The sequence below is a fragment of the Erpetoichthys calabaricus genome, chromosome 10 (assembly GCF_900747795.2).
Source record: "Erpetoichthys calabaricus chromosome 10, fErpCal1.3, whole genome shotgun sequence".
Classification (NCBI taxonomy): Eukaryota; Metazoa; Chordata; class Cladistia; order Polypteriformes; family Polypteridae; genus Erpetoichthys; species Erpetoichthys calabaricus.
This window is the reverse complement of record NC_041403.2, coordinates 147,637,437-147,659,711: the sequence shown is the minus strand read 5'-3', so window position 1 is coordinate 147,659,711 and position 22,275 is coordinate 147,637,437. Positions and strand designations below refer to the sequence as shown.

At 39.3% G+C, this 22,275-nt stretch overlaps 1 protein-coding gene across 2 annotated transcripts in view; it reads right to left on the bottom strand.

Moving 5' to 3' along the window:
- Window positions 1-12,939: 12,939 nt before the first annotated feature.
- The window catches only part of LOC114659528 (stathmin-3-like), a 90,913-nt gene continuing 81,577 nt past the window's right edge, over window positions 12,940-22,275 (bottom strand). For both annotated transcript variants that reach the window (XM_028812065.2, XM_028812066.2), the window contains exons 5-6: window positions 20,649-20,840; window positions 12,940-13,513 (exon numbers count right to left, since the gene is read on the bottom strand). In XM_028812065.2, the coding sequence (XP_028667898.1) occupies window positions 13,454-13,513; window positions 20,649-20,840 (252 nt within the window). In that variant the 3' untranslated portion in view covers window positions 12,940-13,453. The remainder of the gene's footprint in view (window positions 13,514-20,648; window positions 20,841-22,275) is intronic.

Here is a 22,275-nt window from a genome sequence, read left to right as displayed (position 1 = left end):
CTGTGCCCTGTTTGGCAGCACTTCCACCACACCAGGAAGTGCTGCCAGAAGAAGGTCGTTGGACACCTGGAGTCCTTCCAGGTGTTCTATAAAAGGGTGCCAGTCGCCAGCATTCAACATCCAGAGTAGGGAGGAAGAAGGACAAAGCCTGTGTGGAGGGCTGGAGGAGGAATGACTGTGCTGTCATTGTGGACATTATTTGTATACTGCTGGGAATTACCAACTGAAGAATAAACGTCCGCGTCGGGTTGGGGTGGCTGTATGCGCCTGGGCATTACCTATTAAAAATAACAAATCAAAACAAAATACAATTAAAATAAATTTGTTCAATGTTAATTTGAATGGCTTTAATGAAGTGGAAATTGACACTTTCATGGAGATGCCACTTGTGATAGTCACCCTTACTGACTGGATAGTTGTGCCCATGTGGCAGCACTGAGTGGCACAGCACCCTCATTCACTGAACATTTTAAAGCAGCATTGTTCCGCTTTTTCAGATGTTTCATTTGCTCATCTTAGCTGGTGCATTACTTTTACAAGCTTTGGGATTCCAAGAAAATGGACAGGCAATCATTTTGGTTGATAATACCCTAAGGTATGTGAATTTCCAGCGTTTGTTTTGTGCCTTTCAAGCTTTTTAAAACAATTTTGCAAGCAGTTTTCAAGTGCTTTTTAATAACTTTTTTTGGTTGTTTTTCAGTCATTTTTCAAGCATTTCCAAATAAAGTTTTTGCAGTGAAAATAATGTTTGACATCATTTCCTGTCATCATTTTGTAGGTTGGAAGGTGTTATCGTATTGTGAGGTGATTGTTGTGTCTCTAGAATGTCTTATATGACTTTAGTGGTTTTAATCCTGGCAATCACAATGCTGAAGAGGAGGTGTCATCAGTTTAATGAGTGCAGTTACTGGTGTCACCTTGTTTTGCAGCAAAGGAAGTCTAGAGGATAGTTCAAAACTTTCTATGAAGAGCTCAGGCAGCATTCTGAAAAATTGATAAGCATGTAAGTACCAAAAAATTTGAAAGTATCTTTGTGATATTGTAGTAGTCTTCAGATTACCTTGAAAACAGGTAGGGCTGAATAAGTGAAAGATAGTGACAGGAACTGAGAATATTTGCAGTGCACTTTACAAGCACTGGAAGGTTGGTGGTAAGAAGGAAGGTGGAGACTTCTTGGAGTTTTAGACGAACAGAAGCCCTGGCAGAAGAGAACAGCCTTCAGTAGACAGCAGTGAAAGGCATTGTGTGAATGGGGAAGGTGATCACTGAAGCTGGACGAGTAATGCGACATAAGGAACAGTACAAGAATAGCCCTAGCTAGTGGTGCCTGCAATTTTTGAAGCATTTTCCGCAGCCATAATAATGTGAAGGTACTAATTTTCAGATTATGACCTTTAAGTGTTGAATAAACCGTCATTTTATGTGTGCCTCAGTTGTTCTGTCTCTGTGCTCATTACAATATTATTTCCCATTTCAGTTCAGTTTAGATTTTTTAATGTTAAATCATAGTAGAGTTATGCCATACCATAGTGTCTACTTAGGGCTGTGTAGTATCATGTAAAAATACCTAATAATCGTTCATTTATATAGAATTTTTACACACATTAAAAAATTCATATCTCTTTCACTCTTGAAACAGCTTCATGAACATATTTTATATTGACATGCATGGAGGGAGTATTCCTTATGTTCTGATGATTTTGTACTATTCTGAAAGTAACCTGTCAGGATAAAGACAGAGGCAGTGAACTTCTTTTAAAAATGCTGCAAATGTTCTTTCTTTATTTCTTTCTTTCTTTATTTATTATTTTTATTTTATTTTCCCTTTTTTAGCAAGTATTACCTTTGATTTCAATGGAAGAAGTGTTAGGTCCAGCACCAAAACTCTAAAATAACTGTTTCCACTTGGAATTCTCTCAGGAAATTGCCTGCTAAGGTGCTGAGGGGTTTGAACTGGGCTCCTTCAATTAGAGAGGAGCCTTGTCTACCAAAGACCACCAACATGTCTTGTCATCTATCTATCTATCTATCTATCTATCTATCTATCTATCTATCTATCTATCTATCTATCTATCTATCTATCTATCTATCTATCTATCTATCTATCTATCTATCTATCTATCTATCTATCTATCTATCTATGTTAATATTGTTTTGTCTAATCATGTATTCTCAGTCACTTTTATTTTATTTATATTTCATTTACTGCGGTGGGCTGGCGCCCTGCCCGAGGATTTGTTCCTGCCTTGCGCCCTGTGTTGGCTGCCTTGCGCCCTGTGTTGGCTGGGATTGGCTCCAACAGACCCCCGTGACCCTGTGTTAGGATATAGCGGGTTGGAAAATGACTGACTGACTGTATTTCATTTAGTTTTTATGTGGGTAATTACATTGTCCCTGACTCCCTAAGAGGTAGGGTCACCAATACCACAAGGAACCGTCTCCAGTCCTATAAAGCCAGACTGGGAAAGCAAGTTCCTTGTGATTCATTTGAATGTGCATTGTTGGAGGAGAGTTTTGTACTGTACGTATTGCCCTTATTTTGATTTTTTTGTTTTGCTTAAAATTTAGATTTAATTTATTCGATTTTAAATTGGGATTGGATCATTGTGGATTATATTTTAGAAAAATCTTTTTGCCTTGTTATATTTTTGAGTATTTTCTTATTTTTCCCTAACCCTAACACTAACATGTCGAATATTAGACTGCCCTACCTCAACTACAAATCCTAAACTTAAAGTCACTAAAGGTAGGACATAGTCACTTTAAAGGTCCCTAATCTTAATATTCCTTCTTCTTACCTAATACTGAATAGTTCCTAATCTTAAATATTACTAATTTAAACTCTAATCTTAAGATTTATATCCCTAATGAACACTGTTAAAAGTAGGTTTCTCTAATAACCCTACATTTTATTTTCAGTTATGGAAGTTTGTAATACTCTATTTCTAGCTGCCTTTAATTGTTTTTAAAACCTAATGGTTATTTATTTGGAAATTTGTTTTTAACTGTCTTAATTTTGCATTTTTTAAATGTATTTATTAAGGCAAATTTTGTACAGCTTTAAAATGCTTCCTACTCTTAGTGATAAGCGTTGAGTTGGGAATAGTAGATTGCTATTTAGATGCTGTCTACATAGTCAGTGTGCCAGCGCACTGTTTGCCCTCTAGGGGGCATGATTCTCTACAAACCTTAACCTAACCTTCCCCTCACCCCTTTCCTGATCTTAAAAAGTTTCTATACCAGCACTAAGGTTAAATTTTTGATGATGGCCTTTATGTTAAGGCTAAGTCCTCAGGGTCCCACTAAGCAATATATGGACTAGGTTAAAACTTATTTACAAATCCTTTCTTTTATTCTTAACCTAAAATCCTAGACAGAGACCCTACTATTAAAGTGTATGGTGGGGCCCTGATGTTAAAATTTACTTTGCAGGGTCTTATGTATTTTATTGCTAGCCCTACCCCATTCCTGAACTTAACATTAGTATATGACAGCCCTAATCCTAATAAGAGCCTTAAGGTTAATTAGTCCTTGGGCACAAGAATTAACCCTAAGGATCGTGATGTTTAATACTTTGTATTTATAGTGCCTTGAATGATTAATTATTAATTTAAAAATTATAAATGTCACATAACTGTTGTTATAGGAAGGAATATTGCTTTTAAAGAAATATTTTTAAATGATATTGGAGGTCTATTTAGATTTGCGTTTGCTTAAAGTTATATTTTAAAGCAAAGCTTTAAAAGACAGAATTTTAATATATCATTTTAAATATGGTGGGAAACTATTTATTTTTTCTTTTTATAAGAAGTTATTAGTGGGCAGAAATTTATTTATTGCAATTTTTAAAGTGAAAAAGAAGTATATTAATACAACTACATTGACACTGAGGTTTAAAATAATATTTTATATTGAAAGCTGTGTACCAGTGCATGGCATTTTGCCTAATGCTCTTCTGATCTCTCCTAAACGTAACCTGTTTCTTCTTATGATTTATTTTGTTGTTCGTTCTTACACAGTCTAGGGATTGACAGCAGTCCTCTCCCTAATAGGAAATTTTGAATATTTTCTTGGGACTTTGTTGTTGTTTTTAGCACTTTTGAAGCTAAATCCCCATTTGGCTCAGTGTAGGCCAAAGCCAGTTGTTAGATTAAACAGTCAGGCTTCCTGGGTGTGAGCTTTATGTTGGCAAGCTAGTAGAGAGTAAAGACTCTTGTTGGCTTTGCCATTCTTGTTTGTGTGTGAATCATAACAGAGAATGTGAGGCCTACTTGTATTACTTAGGCCATCTTTCCCAAAGAAGGGGCCTGAGCTGCCTTGAAAGCTTGCATATTGGAATCTTTTTAGTTACCAATAAAAGGTGTCATTCTGCTTGACTTCTCATTAGGCCTGCCTGGGAATACTGGCCTGATGTTTTAGATTTTGTAGTTTGTAGCCAGTTGTATATGTATAATTTTGTCTGTTATCAACCTTCAAAACTCTTAACAATATTTTTATTTTCAAGTAGGCCCTATTGGTAATATTCTGTATTTTAACTACAACCCCATTCCATCTTTGTCATTCAATTTCATCTTGCCCTTTCAGTTACTGGTTTTATGGTTTGGCCTGCTCTTTGTTTGTCCTAATTATGTCTTTTGTCTTTTTAATCACCTCTTTGTTTTTAGGTGCAAAGGCAAGTACATTTGGAAGGAGCAAACAAACAAAGAAAACAAAGCATTAAAAGAGTAGGGACGTCAAAGTAAACCATGCCACTCTAACGGACTTTTTCTAAAAAATCTTTCTGCTGTCACCCTCTGAAAAACATTCTCTCACTTTCTACATCCATTCTTTATTCCAGTTCTCTTTGTGACTCCATATTTAAAAATCCCTTGGCTACAGTCATATTTTAATATACATTTAAAGGCAAAGCTCAGAAGTCCTGTTCCGTTTCAGAGTGGGTCCAAGATATCTGGATCTGTCTGTAGCCAGAGTGTCTCTACATCCCTGAGACCCAAATAGCCTCACAGGCCCAGGTCTCCATCCTAACAAGGCAACACGATCTAATCCATGAGAAACAGAGACTGTCTGCTGTCCCCTACTGGCTTAACCACATAGAACCTCTTGATAATTATTTTTCTTGTTGCCTTTAAAGGAGCAACACAATCTTTGTGTGTAACCTTCTCTGGATGAGGAGAAATATTAACCCTTTTACATCTCTTGTGACTTTATTAATAACTATATTAAAGGTTTTTTAACATCTCAGGGGATCTTTCTTTAGCTTTTTCCCCAGGTTACTCACACCTTCATTTCAACATTTGCACCTATGGAGGTTTTGGCACCAGGGTTCTAGTCACAATATGAAGATTTGTCACCCTCTAGTGACCTCTAATGTGCACAGCTACTCTTTTTAAAGAATTCTTCTGCTTTCTGACTCCTTAATGATACACTCATCTACCATCTGGCATCCTCTTACAGTGAAATTATGTAGATAAGTGTGTAACTGCCTTCAAGCTCCAGGTTCCAGCTCTAATTTTTGGCTAGCTTAAGCAGTGATGTCTAGGCAAATTAATCAGTTTGTATGGAAATGTTTATAAGTATAAATTTAAAAAGATGACGCAACTGGACTGAAAGAAATTGAAATTCTTTTCACCTCAATTGCAATGATTTCTCTGATGGCTGCAGGTTTTCTCTGCCGGTAAATTTTGAATCCATGGTGTCCAGTGTAAGTAGTGCTGAACAACTCTGTTAAGCTCATGACTCCTCTTCATATTTTATTCCAGTCATTCTTACTTTGGTTTGCTCTGTACATTGTAATCCAGTGGCATCTATCCATCCTTTATAACCCTGAGCAGTCCAACACATGGTTAATGGGCGCTTACACCCTGTGATGGATGGCCGGCGAGAGTTTCCGGCCCTCACCCCCAGGCCGCCAGGAGGAGCTCTCCCGACAGCATGGACGTGCCCCGAATTCCAGCAGGGCCTCATGGACTTTGTAGTTTTTATACACAGCCCTGCTGGATACCTTGGGGACCACCGGGAGTCACTGTAGGGAGGCTCTGGGACTCTTACATGCCCTATAACCCGGAAGTGCGTCATGATCACATGACAAGAAGAAACGACTTGCTTCCAGGTTGAAGAAAAGGACTTTTTACCCTGGCCCGGAAGTAATAAGGACTTGTGGGTTATGGAACAGGAACACCTCCGGGTCAGGGGGTATAAAGGACCATGGGAAAGCCCAGACATAGAGCTGAGCTGGGAGGTAGGGTGGCGAAGTCTCTAGGAGAGGAGGAATTGTGATTATTGTAGTGTTGATTGATTATTATATGAGTAGTATGGAGTGGAGGGTGCTTTGTGCACATAATTATCATAAAATAAAGAAGTCTTGGACTTTTACCTGGTGTTTGGCGTGGTACCTGAGGGTGAAACAGGTCGATAACTACCTCTACTGCTACAACCCACATTGACTCAATCATAATGGCCAAATTTAGAGTCACTAATCAACTTAACCTTTAGATTTTTAGGTTATCTTTATTGTACTAGGGTCTTGTACCGTGTTAGCCATTACGAATGTAGTGAGACGTCAAGCAGAATGACCCCTTTTATTGGCTAACTAAAAAGATTACAATATGCAAGCTTTCGAGGCAAAACAGGCCCCTTCTTCAGGCAAGATGTAATCAAGTGATCAAGTGTAATTGAATACATTTTGCCTGAGGAAGGGGCCTGATTTGCCTCGAAAGCTTGCATATTGTAATCTTTTTAGTTAGCCAATAAAAGGGGTCATTCTGCTTGACTTCTCACTAGATTATCTTTAGGAGTTTTGGGTATCTAAGAAGAAATTCTTCATAAAACTACATGAAAACTGCAAAGAGACCATGGGTGAGTGTCTAACATGGTTCTCTCAATGAGAATGGAGGTGTTACCAGCATGGAACTTTCTCCATGCAAAGCTCCAACTCACTCTCTAGCCGACCTCTTTGGCAGGGATGGGATGTCAATACGGATCAATTGAATCAAAACCGCCATCTCTGTCTCTGGGCTAAAGGAAAATTCCATCAGGTACTGTTGGATATGGCCGTGATGATTTAGACTTTTTTAATCTTTTTTTTTTTTCATTAAATTTTTTTGGTCTTTTCCTTGGCCTTTCACAATAACGGAAGTAGCATTTTGGTGGTTTAGAGGTAAGGGGATTTAATGGTCTAGTCTGTTGTTTGATTCAGGATGGTTTTGAAGACATTATTTTTAAAATAAATCTTTCGAGGTAACATTGTGTTGTTAGTATCAGCCCTTCTATTGTTTGCTGTTTCTAATACAGGGTTGCCGGGCTGTTGAGGCAAGATGTCCAGGAAAAGTGACATGAACTTCAGTGTCCTACACTCATTTCCATCGGCCAGCAGCCATACCACAAGCACTTCAGAACAGATAATCCACCTGAAGCTAAGCATGTTTGGGCCTGGCCAGTACCTGAATGGGAGATCATCTAGGAAAAGCTTGTGTCACTGGAACAAGTGTTGGTGAGGCCCACATCCTGACAGGTTGCAACACCACACTCACCCAAGGGAGATACAGGTTGTGACACGACAAAATGTTTCTTGCTTTAACAATTATCTTCACGCAACAGTTAAGTAAAAAAAAAATAGCAGACCCAAAAGACAGTAGTATCATCCACCTAGATCATTACAGAAGGGGGGAAACCATCAGCCTCAAGAAAGACTAAGGGCAACATCCTTCAAAATGCACACGGGTGAAAGATAAGGGTGGACCTCTCCTGTTCCCCCAATCATCCAAACATTCCTAAGCTCAGATGTGGTCAACTGGTCAGAGCAGTTGAAGAAGATCAAATTAACTATCCCATGGGAGGAAGAGTGGAATTATTAGAACAGAAGAAAACATATAAACTATCCACCACTTATCCAAGGTCGGATCGCAGGGGCAGCAGCCTAAGCAGGAAAGCCCAGACCTCCCTCTCCCCGGCCACCTCCTCCAGCTCCTCTGGGAGGACCCTGAGGTGTTCCAAGGCCAGCAGAGAGATATAATCCCTCCAGCGTGTCCTGGGTCTGCCCCGTGGCCTTCTCCCAGTGAGGCATGCCCAGAACACCCACCCCCAGGGAGGCGTCCGGGGGGCATCCTAACCAGATGTCCGAACCACCTCAACTGACTCCTCTCAATGCAGAGGAGTAGCGACTCTACTCCAAGTCTCTCCCAGATAACTAAACTCCTCTAAGGGAAAGTCCAGCCACCCTGTGGAGAAAACTCATTTCGGCTGCTTGTATCCGTGATCTTACTGTTCTCACGAGCTTTGTCACTACCCAAAGCTCGTGGCTATAGGTGAGGGTAGGAACGTAGATCGACTGGTAAACCGACAGCCTTGCCTTTTGGCTCAGCTCTCTCTTCAACACGACGGACCGTTGCAGAGCCTGCATTACTGCGGATGCCGCACCAATCCGTCTGTCAACCTCCCGCTCCATTCTTCCCTCACTCGTGAACAAGACCCCAATATACTTGAACTCCTCCACTTGAGGCAGTACTGTGTTCCCAAACCGGGGAGAGCATTCCACCCTTTTCCAGCTGAGAACCATGGCCTCGGATTTAGAGGTGCTGACTCTCATCCCCGCTGCTTCACACTCGACTGCGAACCGCTCCAGTGAGAGCCGGAGGTCACTGTCCGATGAAGCCAACAGAACCACGTCATTCGCAAATAGCAGAGACAAGATTCTGGGGTCACCAAACAAAACCCCCTCCGCTCTTTGGCTGTGCCTAGAAATTCTGTCCATATAACTTATGAACAGAATCGGTGACAAAGGGCAGCCTAATAATCGATGGAAAAGTCATGTGATTTGCCATTATGTTGTAGATGAAGGCATCCATTATGTATAGTGAAGGTTACAATTTCAGAGATATCCCTCCATTTCCTGAATCTGTTTAATTGAATTCAGGGTTGTGAATTGCCATAATTTATCCCAGCAGCACTCTGCATAATGTAGACACCCAAATAAGGTGGGTTGCCAGGCCATTGAAGGGCATATTCACACATATACCCAGACTCATTTACTTAACATGTATGACTTTGAGATGTGATGTGAAAAACATCAACTCAAGACAGGTACTGGTACTGGCAAGGGCGCCAGCAGTCTTAGAGTTGTCCATGTTAAATAATGAAAGGTCAAGACAAACATGGTGTATTACCAACTTTATTATTATTTGTTATCACTTCTGATCACAATAACAATCCCAAGTTGACACTGAACTGCAGGTGAGAGATCCTAAGATATGATTATACAAGTAGCTGTAAAGGTGTTCTAGTTTCTGACTGTATCTCTATTTCAAATTACGAATCATGGCACATTTTTTTTTCATCAGTGAAATGTAATGTAGCAAAAGTGTTTAACAGCAATTTCAGGAGTTTAGGTTACATTAGCAAGCATTTATTCAGAATCTGTCAAATAGGCCCTGGGCAATTCTAGATAGAAGAGCAAAAGAAGTGCTGTGAAATGAGCAAATAAAATGTTTAAACAAACAATAATAAAGTAAAAGACAAAAACATAACAACACAGCCACATTTCCTGCCTTATAATAATTTACAGTACTTCATTGTCCATTCCAATAGAAAGATCTGCCATAACCAGTCATCACATAATGCTAGATCACCTTCATACTGTTTGTTGGCCCATCTCCAAATTAACAGATAACACCTTTATGGTTTTAGAAAGTGGGCAAATTGGATATTCAGTATAAAGGTGGGCAACTGCCTGGGTCCTGAAAGAAGAAAATAATGTTAGAAATTAACGTGTGACTCTGGCTCTCACGAGGATTAAGCAGGGGATGGAAATAGTCACAGGGTTCAAATGAAGAATGAGCCAGCAGCCAGCAAGTCTCATCCACTCTTATTTTCTTTTCACAGCGTGTGGTGTTCTTTGAAAGGGTATGATAATATACTAATAGAGTCATACAATCAGTGACATTAATTAGCCTTCCAACGTCAAAGCAAAGACCTTAAACTTGAACAAGACCATCCAGGATGGATTACATTTAGGGAAGACTCAAAATTATTTTTTATTCACAACGCTCAACACAACTATAAGCTGATTTGTACACAAGGTGCATTGGTGGGTTCTGCAATCCAAAGCTGGGCTGCTGCTTTCACTTCAAAATTTGTATTCTAGTAGTGAGTTTATATTACACCTGGGGGATTATTTAAGGGTCTGAGGCCTGCGGGGAAATGACACTTCATTTGTTACAGTTAAGAGAATTAATTTACTGTAATGTTTATGTATGCATAGACAGCATATCATATGCATGTGTGTGAGTAGGACCATTTTCTATATTTATGTACATTTTATATCTGCTTTAGTAAAGTCTTTTAATAAGACATTGTATATACATGTGAACATGCATGTGTGTATGCATATTAACATGTTATACACAAACACATACATGACCACATACATACACATATATAACTGCATATGCATGTTTTATGTTTCTTTATTATGAGATGAATTTGATATAGTGTCTATTTATGTATATCTGTGTTTGGATAGATAGATAGATAGATAGATAGATAGATAGATAGATAGATAGATAGATAGATAGATAGATAGATAGATAGATAGATAGATAGATAGATAGATAGATAGATAGATAGATAGATAGATAGATAGATAGATAGATAGATAGATAGATAGATAGATAGATAGATAGATAGATAGATAGATAGATTGTCACACAAGCAAGCCAAGGGGGCAGCTGCTGACTTTGAGCAAGTAACTAAGACAGGAAAGGATAACGGTGGGGCAGAATCTTTAACGACTCCTGTCCTTTCCCCAAGAACAGAGGAAGATTTCACAGGTGAACTGTGACATCACTTGTGCTTCACACTTGGTGGCTCTAATTCTTCTGCCCTAGCTCCTATATAAACCAATGTCTAACCAGAAGTTGGGGTTCATTCTGGACCCTGATCCAGCCCTGAGCCTAATTTGGGCTAAGACATCAATTGTATTGTGATTGGATTATTCTTTAACTTTTTTGCGCACTTCTCTAAAGTAATGATGATTTTCTTGATGTTTTTTAAAAGCTTTTCAAACCCAAGGAATCCATTTCTGAAGTTTTGTTTGTTTTATCGAAGTCTTCATGAAAATGTTCATTATTTTTTATATTATCTTCTAGCACTGTTTTGTATGGGCAACAGGTGCCATCACTTTGTGCATTTTGTGCCATTCATTACCTAGACAAGGTTTACAACAATTCAAGAGGATGACATATCAATGATGTCATGGACGAAACTATTCAAAGAGTGCTCTTCTTACTTCTAATTTATTCAAGATTGGATAAAAACCTGTGACCTCCTTGTCAATCATTCCTTTAAATTGTCTGGCTTAGAAAGACCACTTTCTTTCTGATGTTTGACTACAATTTTAGTTTTGGCCTTTTTCGTTTTGACAAATGATGGGATTGCTTTCAGGTTAATGAAATTTGCACATCTCCGAATACGTATCCTCTTCCTGTTCTTTTTAAAAATCTTTCTGTCTTTTTCAGCTAGAACAAATTGCTAGAGGACTACAGTCCCCTGTTTTATTTTTTTCATTTATTTTTCTTAAAACTTTGGTTCAACTGAACAAGGCATCCTCTTTGGTGCAGCGCCCTGATACTCTCTTGTCTTTTACTTTACAATGGCATAGTCGGCAGGATATTCCTTGGCCACCGTGATAAACTAAGCAGATGAGGCAACTTTGATACAAGAATGAGAAGACCAGATGATGCAGCTTCAAATCCACTTCTCAACACAGCAGACGAACTTCACTAAAACAGAATCAAGGAAGACTGTGGAAGCCGCTCTCTCGGATTACACGTGTGACATTTTATATTTATATATATATATATATATATATATATATATATATATATATATATATATATATATATATATTATATATATATATATATATATATATATATATATATATATATATATATATATATATATATATATCCAGTATATGCAGAATGGTTTTGAGTGTTACGCTAAATGGAGGATTGAACTATGCTCAGTTTGTAGGTAAGATAACCTCCAGTGCACAGAAATATGTGAATTATAAGTTTCTACATATGTAGGTATACATATTATGGCATGGTCTTTTTCACTTTTCAAACATACATACATACAAATTTGTATATATATCATTTTCTATCCCAGGGTCCTAGGGGGCCAGAGTCTATCCTGACAGCTATGTATTCACATTATACTATTTATTTCTATTAGACTGATGGACATAGATGCAGATATGGCACCAAACAAATCTTTTTGACACAGTGAATACATTCCTGCTTTAAGACATTTTCCTCAGCTATTAGTATACCTTGAGGTTCACGAAGCGACTGAAGCACCATAATCTGCAGCTTTGTGGTGACATTTTCTGATGAGTGACAATCCCAAACTGCAGGACTGAAAGATGAAGGTGGGGTGTAGACAGGATACATTATCATGAAAGGAATGGTAACTGTTTGCAAAATGCAATCCTGATATTCATAAAAGATATTTACAGAAAGGAAAATTAGCTTCAAGTCAGAATTCCACATCAAGCAAACACCCTTGTACAGCATAATATCTTGCAAATTTTGTTTTCTACGTCATACTACCACTACTGCAGTAATAAGACAAAAAAAAATTTGGCTCAAGCAATTCTTGCACACGTACATACAATCAGTAAATATTTGTAACAGACAAATATAATGCACAATGAAATTTTTTTTTTTCTTTTCTTTTTTTTTTTTTGCCAAGTAATCAGAAAATTCAACCTTTAGATTTTAGAGGGTTACTGGAGAGACAATAAAACATCAGTGAAGTGCAGTTAGGGGCCGTGAAATGTTTTTGGTCAAAAAACGGAACTGATATTTGAAGACCAGATATTTTACTTAAAAGAGAAATTTTGTAGGGGTTGTTTCGTATTACATTATTTAAATAATGGTGGTTAGAAATAAGAACACAAGTTACTTTCCTGTGGGGTGAGGCTCTGGGATGTATTCAGCACAAATGCAGTGATTTTGTGTGCTGTCTGTATATCTATGGAATATCATCCATCATCGATTCCCAAAATCCCAGTGCAAATCTTAAAATCCTGACTCGTCAATTTACAATTATTTTTTGTTAGAAAGTGGCCTCTTCCTGCTACCAGCTTTACATTAGAATTCCTGTTAGTGAGGTGCACATCTAAACAACCTTACCTGTTATCAATCATAAAGGTTGAATTGATAAATTAATAATGGTTTAAGAGGCAGAATAGGCAGAAGACAGAGTAGTAAGTCGTGGATGGACTAGGAGTTATATTCTAATCATAAATTGTTTCCTATTGCACAAAGAATAATATTGTAGATGCAGAACAATGCAGGAGCTTTGATACAGAAAGGTTTAAAAAAGTTGCATTTTTCTAGGCAAAACTCTTCAGATGTTGAATTTCTTGTTAAAGTTGTAGAAAATGTCTTCAACCAGAGAGTTCTGCTTGAATCTCCTTGTTTCGGCGGACCTCCACTGCATGCCTCTCCTGGTGAGACAAACGACAAGATGTCAGTGACAAGGACTAACCGTCAGTAGCATTTGGATATATGCAAAGATTGTTTTCTTTAATTCACCGCAGCGTACAGAAAAGTACTTTCTTAAAGAACTCTACAGTTTACCTGAAAGCTGCTTTAGCGTTATCTGTCCATCTAATTTCAAGGCCTACAGTGGATTCAGAAGGTATTCAGACTCCATCACTTTTTTTACATTTTGTTATGTTGTCTCCTTGTTCTAAAATCATTTATATTCATTTTTTTCCCACATCAAGAAACATTCAATACCTCAGAATGGCAAAGTGAAAACAGGATTTTAGACATTTTTGCAAATGTATTAAACATAAAAAATAAAATATCACATTGACACAAGTATTCAGACCCATTCCTCCATAATTATTTGAAGCCCCTTTGGCACAAATCCATCTGGGAGTCTACTTGGGACTGAAGTGGCAAGCTTTGTATATCTGGATTTGAGGATTTTCTGCCATTCTTCTCTGAAGATCCTCTCAGGCTCTGTCAGGTTGGATGGAGACCGTCAGTGGACCTTTTGTGGTGCCTCCATAGGTGTTTTGTTGGGTTCAATTCCACAACTCAAGGGAATTCCCAGAGTTGTCTCTAAACTATTCCTGTGTTGTCTCTGCTTGGTGCTTGGGGTCATTGTAAACCTTTCACCCAGCCTTTGGTCCAGAGCACTCTGTAGTAGGTTTTCATTAACGATATCTCTGTGTTTTGCTCTGTTCAGATTTCCCTTAACCTTGTCCAGTCTCCCAGTCCCTACTGCTGAAGAACAACATCACAGCATAATGCTGCCACCAACAAGCCTCACCGTTGGAATAGTATTACACAGATGATGAGCAGTGCCTGGTTTCCTCCAGACATCACACTAATCTCAGTTTCATCAGACCAGAAAATCTTGTATCTCACTGTCTGAGAGTCCTTAAGGTGGCTTTTTTCAAACTCAACGTGGGTTTTCATGTGTCTTTTATTGAGGAGAAGCCTTCATTTGGCCACTCTGTCACAAAGCCCACATCAGTGTAGTGTTGTAGTGATGGTTGTCCTCCTGGAAGTTTTTCCCATCTTCACTCAAGTTCTCTGTGGCTCCACCAGAGTGACCATCCAGTTCTTGGTCACCTGTCTTACCATGGCCCTTCCCCTACGATTACTGAGTTCTAGGAAGAGTTGTAGTTGTTCCAAACTTCTTTGATTTAAGGATTATGCAGGCTATTGGGCGCCTTCAAAGCTTCCACAAAGTTTTTGTAGCCTTCCTCAGATCTGTGCCTCGATAAAATCCATTGTCATAGCTCTGCAGGCAGTTCCTTCAACCTCATTTTGGTCTGATGTACATTGTCAACTTTGGAACCTTCTATAGAAAAGTGTGTGCCTTTATTAATAAGTCTAATCAATTGACATGTCCGCTGGTGGACTGCAAACAAGGTGTAGAAACATCACAACAAAGATCAATAAAAAGGGTTGCACCTCAGACACCTGAGTTCAAGTGTTAAAAAAAGTGTCTGAATACCTGAGTTTTAAAAAAATTCCTACAATCCTGTTTTTGCTTTGTCTTTGCAGGGTATTTAGATTTTGCTTGAGGAGGGAAAAATAGAATTCAAATAATTTTAGCACAAGACTGCAACATAGCAAAATGTGAAAAAAGGGGTCTAAATAGTTTTTGAATCCGCTGTATTTATCCAAATCCAAGTCATTGATACCAGAAAGAGTGAGGCAGAAGATAGTTTAGAAAGAAAATATGAATAATAATAAGATAAGATGTGGACAAGACAATAGGCAAAGATACACATAGTTGTTAATCCAAAAATCAAAATTCTAAATTGCACTCAATATCTCAGTCAGTCATTTGCTTACCCGCTTGGTCCTGAACAGGATTGTAGGGGTCTGGTGGAACCTATCCCAGATAGCATAGGGTGCAAGGCAGGGAACAAGCCCTGGATAGGGTGCCAGTCCATCGCAGGACGCACACACACACACCCTGACCAAGCACACACTACGGACAATTTAGGATGGACAGTTCACCTAACCTGCATGTCTTTGGAATGTGAGAGGAAACCAAGAACCCGGAGGAAAGCCACACAGACACATGCAAACTCCTCGCATGGAGGCTTTGGAACGCAAACCCTGTTCTCCTTACTCCGTGACAACAGCACTACCACGGTGCCACCCTCAATATTTCACTTGCAAGAATTTCTTTGCCAAGAACACAATCATGAGTACAATGAACCTCTGCTTTTCACGTTGGAAACTCAGACGAACCAGAAAATGTTCGTATTGAACTTTATATTCAAGACCCTATGATGTCACACCCACTCAGTTCCAGGTGGTTTACTTAGCAATGTAGTAGCAACTTCTCCACAAAATGGCAGCACTCAGGAAAAACAAAATGCCTTCCAAACAGGTGGAAAAATAATTCAACTAAATGAAATAAATTCCAGTCAGATAAGCCATTATCAGACATGGAGTCTATATGTTCCAAAACCTAAAATAAATCTGAAAATGTCCATTCAAGTACCACAAGAAAATAAACAAAAATTATTAATGAAACCAAATCATAACAATGTGGCGCTGCAGCATTGGCAAGTGCAAGTCATTGAACTTATTTTTGGACAAACTAGTCACAGTATATGTACTATTGAATAAAGACTTAAGAACTTTTGCAGACAAGCATCTGATAAGTAAACAATTGTTCAATTTATTTTTATTTTATACACCAACAATCACAAGATGCTTTACTAAATAACAATTCAACCCACAGCGTAATCCATCATCAGATCATTGCAGTAGTAAAAGTGAGACAAGGCTCCATAGGGTAACCTGCCCAATAAAACAGGAGGCTGCTGTGGCTATCAAAGGTTACGTCTTCTTCCAATGTCAGTCCTTAACAGGGCACACTCGGGCACACAGAGTAGCCTGAGACCTTCTATCGTCACTGCTTTGAGGTATACATCCCTTACAGCTTCTGGGTGAAAGTGAGTAAAGTAAGCATTTTAAAAACCCAATGAAATTGTGCAGCTAACTCACAGAAGCGAAACCAGAGAGCACCAGGAGAAGTGAAGATAGGACCTGCCAACCTCATCCCATATTGTGCTCCTTTCTGCTGCTTTTGTGAACCAGTCTAGCATATCTGCTTTTATTTTCCAACATTTATGTATGCAGTGTGCGTCAGACTGTAGTAGTATTGTGGAGAATTATAGTGAATTATACCCTGTCAACTGGATTGGCCAGTGACAAGTCCACCTCTGACCATCAGTGTGGACTGTCCATAACATGAAGACCAAGTAAGGAGACAACAGAGGAAGCTCCACACAGGAAAAGGCCTGTGCTGACCAACTTTGTGGAGTCCTTCTGTTACCTGGTCAGCCTATCCCTAAGGCTTCAGAAAGTTCAGCTGTTGTGGAAAACATCCTGCATTATTCCTGTTCCAAAGAAGGCTGGTGACTCTTCACCTAATGACAGACAAGCCAGTGGCACTAACGTCTCATATCACGAAAACCTTTGAGAGACTGATCCTGGGCTAAATGAGTCCTCTTGTGGTAGACCACCTGTATCCACTGGAGTTTGCCCATCAGACATAGATTGGAGTGGAGGATGTAATTGCATATCTACTACACGAGGCTTATTCTCACCGGGACAACGCTGGCAGCACTGTGAGGATTATGTTTTTTGATGTCTCCAGCACCTTCATTACCATCCAGCTATTCCTGCTAAGGGGTAAACTCAGAAATATGCAGGTGGATGAGCTTATGGTGTTCTGGATAATGAACTGTCTGTTGTGAGACTCAAAGAATGATTTTCTGATACGGATATGGAACACCAAAAGGAACAGTCCTGTCTCCTTTTGTCTTCACTCTTTTCATTCTATACAACACAGACTATAAATATAACACCAGGTCATGTCACTTGCAAACATTCTCAGATGATTCTGCACTTATGGGGTGAATTGATAAAGGGGAAGGGACAGAGGAGAGGAGACAGGTGGAGAAGTTTGTTTCTTAGTACAAAGAGAATCATCTTCAACTTAACATAAGCAAAACCAAGAAACTGGTTATTGACTTTTGCTGCACAAACAGCCGTTATGTCCGATCACTAATCAAGGAGTGGATGTAGAGGTGGTCCACTCCTACAAGTACTTGGGGGTCCAGATCAATGACATGTTGGACTGGTCTCAGAACACAAAGGAACTGTATAAGAAAGGCCAGAGCAGGCTCTTTCTTCTCAGGAGACCACGTTCATTTAATGTGGAAAGTGACATCCTTCACATCTTCTATAAGTCTTTCATTACCATTCTTTTTCATGATTACTTGATGCCATTTAGTCCATATATCATCACATTCCTGTTTGCATTGTCCTAACTCTGAACATGTGACATTGTGGTTACCATCATCAAAAAAATGGCAGATATTCTAGTGGATATTCTACACAACTGAAAACTTTAACAGTAGTTAGCTTCTTTACCAGGTTGGCCCTAGCATTAGGATTTTGATTTTGACTCCAGCTCTGTTTCTAACTTCCGATTCTGTCTTTGCACTTTGGTTTGTTCATTCAGTTTTAACCTTGGCTCGCCACTGACCACATCTTCCAGCCTCTTTGTTATCAACTGGTCTCTCCTTGCTTGCAATAATTCTCAGGAACACTATGTTGTCCACAACAACATGAAGCTAATATTAAATCTGATTTCAATCTGTTCTGGATTAAATATGAGCACAATGTAACACATGGCAGAGAAGAAATAAAAGAGCAGGAGATGAGTTAACCATAAGGAATAAGGCAGGGACAGGAAAAAAAGCTCTGAATAGTAAAAGACACACTATAAAATAGATAAAACCTCTAAATTGCAAAACAAAAATTAGAATCTAAAAAAATTAAGAAAGCAACTTCTGGGAAAAATACTTTTCAACTTACAGTAAATCCAGTACGAAAGAAACTAAGAAATAAATTGTTTTCATGAAATAGCACCACCGTATTAAATACAATCATACTATGACACACAGTGCATCCGGAAAGTATTCACTTTTTCCACATTTTGTTATGTTACAGCCTTATTCCATAATGGATTAAATTCATTTTTTTCCTCAGAATTCTACACACAACACCCCATAATGACAACATGAAAAAAGTTTACTTGAGGTTTTTGCAAATTTATTAAAAATAAAAAAATTGAGAAAGCACATGTACATAAGTATTCACAGCCTTTGCCATGAAGCTCAAAATTGAGCTCAGGTGCATCCTGTTTCCCCTGATCATCCTTGAGATGTTTCTGCAGCTTCATTGGAGTCCACCTGTGGTAAATTCAGTTGACTGGACATGATTTGGAAAGGCACACACCTGTCTATATAAGGTCCCACAGTTGACAGTTCATGTCAGAGCACAAACCAAGCATGAAGTCAAAGGAATTGTCTGTAGACCTCCGAAACAGGATTGTCTCGAGGCACAAATCTTGGGAAGGTTACAGAAAAATTTCTGCTGCTTTGAAGGTCCCAATGAGCACAGTGGCCTCCATCATCCGTAAGTGGAAGAAGTTCAAAACCACCAGGACTCTTCCTAGAGCTGGCCGGCCATCTAAACTGAGCGATCGGGGGAGAAGGGCCTTAGTCAGGGAGGTGACCAAGAACTTGATGGTCACTCTGTCAGAGCTCCAGAGGTCCTCTGTGGAGAGAGGAGAACCATCCAGAAGGACATTCATCTCTGCAGCAATCCACCAATCAGGCCTGTATGGTAGAGTGGCCAAACAGAAACCACTCTTTAGTAAAAGGCACATGGCAGCCCACCTGGAGTTTGCCAAAAGGCACCTGAAGGACTCTCAGACCATGAGAAAGAAAATTCTCTGGTCTGATGAGACAAACATTGAACTCTTTGGTGTGAATGCCAGGCGTCACGTTTGGAGGAAACCTGGCACCATCCCTACAGTGAAGCATGGTGATGGCAGCATCATGCTGTGGGGATGTTTTTCAGCGGCAGGAACTGGGAGACTAGTCAGGATAAAGGGAAAGATGACTGCAGCAATGTACAGAGACATCCTGGATGAAAACCTGCTCCAGAGCGCTCTTGACCTCAGACTGGGGCGACGGTTCATCTTTCAGCAGGACAACGACCCTAAGCACACAGCCTGGATATCAAAGGAGTGGCTTCAGGACAACTCTGTGAATGTCCTTGAGTGGCCCAGCCAGAGCCCAGACTTGAATCCGATTGAACATCTCTGGAGAGATCTTAAAATGGCTGTGCACCGACGCTTCCCATCCAACCTGATGGAGCTTGAGAGGTGCTGCAAAGAGGAATGGGCAAAACTGGCCAAGGATAGGTGTGCCAAGCTTGTGGCATCATATTCAAAAAGACTTGAGACTGTGATTGCTGCCAAAGTTGCATTGACAAAGTATTGAGCAAAGGCTGTGAATACTTATGTACATGGGATTTCTCAGTTTTTTTTATTTTTAATAAATTTGCAAATATCTCAAGTAAACTTTTTTCACATTGTCATTATGGGGTGTTGTGTGCAGAATTCTGAGGAAAAAAATGAATTTAATCCATTTTGGAATAAGGCTGTAACATAACAAAATGTGGAAAAAGTGATGCGCTGTGAATACTTTCTGGATGCACTGTACATGCCATGATGCCAGCTGCTGTGGGTATATGGAACAGATCCATGGCTTACCGCAATGTGCATCAAAATGGCAGTGACACAATAATAGTGGTGGGATGACATCACTGAGGCTAGCCTTAAGAAAAACATTAAATTCAGAAATGTATGATTGACACATGCAAAAATGCCATAAACATATCAAGAAACGTTCACTAAATAATCATGGTAAAGGTTTTAGTATGGCAAGCTTGAAATATTTAACATAAACCGGTGTGCAGATACATTTATAAAAGGAGCTCACCTCACTCATGAAATTAAAAGAATAAATGAGCCTCTCATTAAGATATTTAATACAATGGATTCAAAATTGCATGATAGCCTTACATTGGTATATTCGAGTACAAATAAGTAATCCTTTTATTTTTTCTTTGGGCTTGTCACATTAAATCCTGTAAAATCATTTTGTGGTCAGAAGTTTCAACCTATTTTTTAATTGAACACCTTAAAATCACATTTTTTGTAACATGAATTTTTACCTTTTCACGGAGCCGCTCCTTAAGAGCATTTAAGTGGGCCTCTCGGTTTTCCTTGTTGATTTCCATCTTATAGTTGAGCTTCTCCTCAGCCATCCTGCTGAAATTGTTGTTTTCTTCCAAAGCTTTGTGCAAAACATCCCTTTCGTGGTCACGTTTCTCTGCCAACTGCTTCAACACTTGAGCTTCCTGAGACTGTGGAAACATAAACCAGAGATCAACATTTGCAGACCTTCGAGACAATGCTTGGTTGACAAGACAATATGTATGACCTTTGAGAATACTGGGCAGAAGGAGTGCTGTATGGGTAAGCATTACACATATCCTTTTGAAAGGAATCAAGAACATTAGTCAAATATATACTACATATGTTAGGAGTGTCTTCCTTTTTTCTAACAGTTCCCACATCAGTTTGTATATTTTCAGTGTTGGCTCTTTTTGCCACCCTAGGCATAAACTGAAAATGCTGTGCCCAAACCAGGGAGACCTGAATGCAACTACTATAGATATCCATCCATCCATCCATTATCCAACCCGCTATATTCTAACTACAGGGTCACGGGGGTTTGCTGGAGCCAATCCCAGTCAACACAGGGCATAAGGCAGGAAACAAACCCCAGACAGGGTGCCAGCCCACACACCAAGCACACACTATGGACAATTTAGGATCGCCAATGCACCTAACCTGCATGTCTTTAGACTGTGGGAGGAAACCCACGCAGACACGGGGAGAACATGCAAACTCCACACAGGGAGGACCCGGGAAGCGAACCCAAGTCACCTAAATGCAAGGCAGCAGCGCTACCCACTGTGCCACCCTACTATAGATACAACATTGCATGGAATAGTGGGTAGGGGGTGGTCTCTCTTTTGAGTTTTTATTACAATGCAAAGCAGATATTAGACCGAGGTGGGGTCCGCAGTCAGTTTTCTGAAGTGTTTGTATATTAGCGCTACGCCTTTGATGGCTGACAAAATGTTACCACCCAAAACCTTTGCTCCCCCAGTCGACTGCCTAGTTCCACTATATGGTAGAGCCAGCCCTGAGTATTTTTACCTTGTTCTGAGGGGTTTTTGAGTCACTGAATCTAATTCTAGTTCCCAATTTAAAAAGAAAATGCATTTTTTTATCTGTCATTTTGTAATTTTCCATCTTAGGGGTAACACACTGGTTGTTAGAGACATATCCTCAAAAGGTCACCTGCGAAAACACGTCTTTATCTGAGCTGCAGCTACAAAACCCAAATCTCTATTTGCATTTTGCTAGCCTTTCTGTCTTTGATCCTTGGTATGTTTGACACATTTTTTGACCTTTTCCTTCAGTATCTTGACCAAGAATTTTGTCTCACATTTTGGTATAGACCCTTGTTATTATTAATCTCCCGGTTTTGGCCATTTTTTCTGGCTTATATTTATCCCTGGGCTACTCTCAAACTTTGTCTGTTTGCAAACATAACAACATCAAACCTTTGTATCGTTACAGTCAAAAGGATGCTCTCCTATTGTGTGGTGATGTGTTGCTGTTATAACGTAGTTCCATTTAAAAAAAAATCTCTTTTTTTGTGTTATGTTTGTGCCCATTCTAGGTATCGGAATAACTAGATTTCAATTTTTGTAACAATGTTGCATT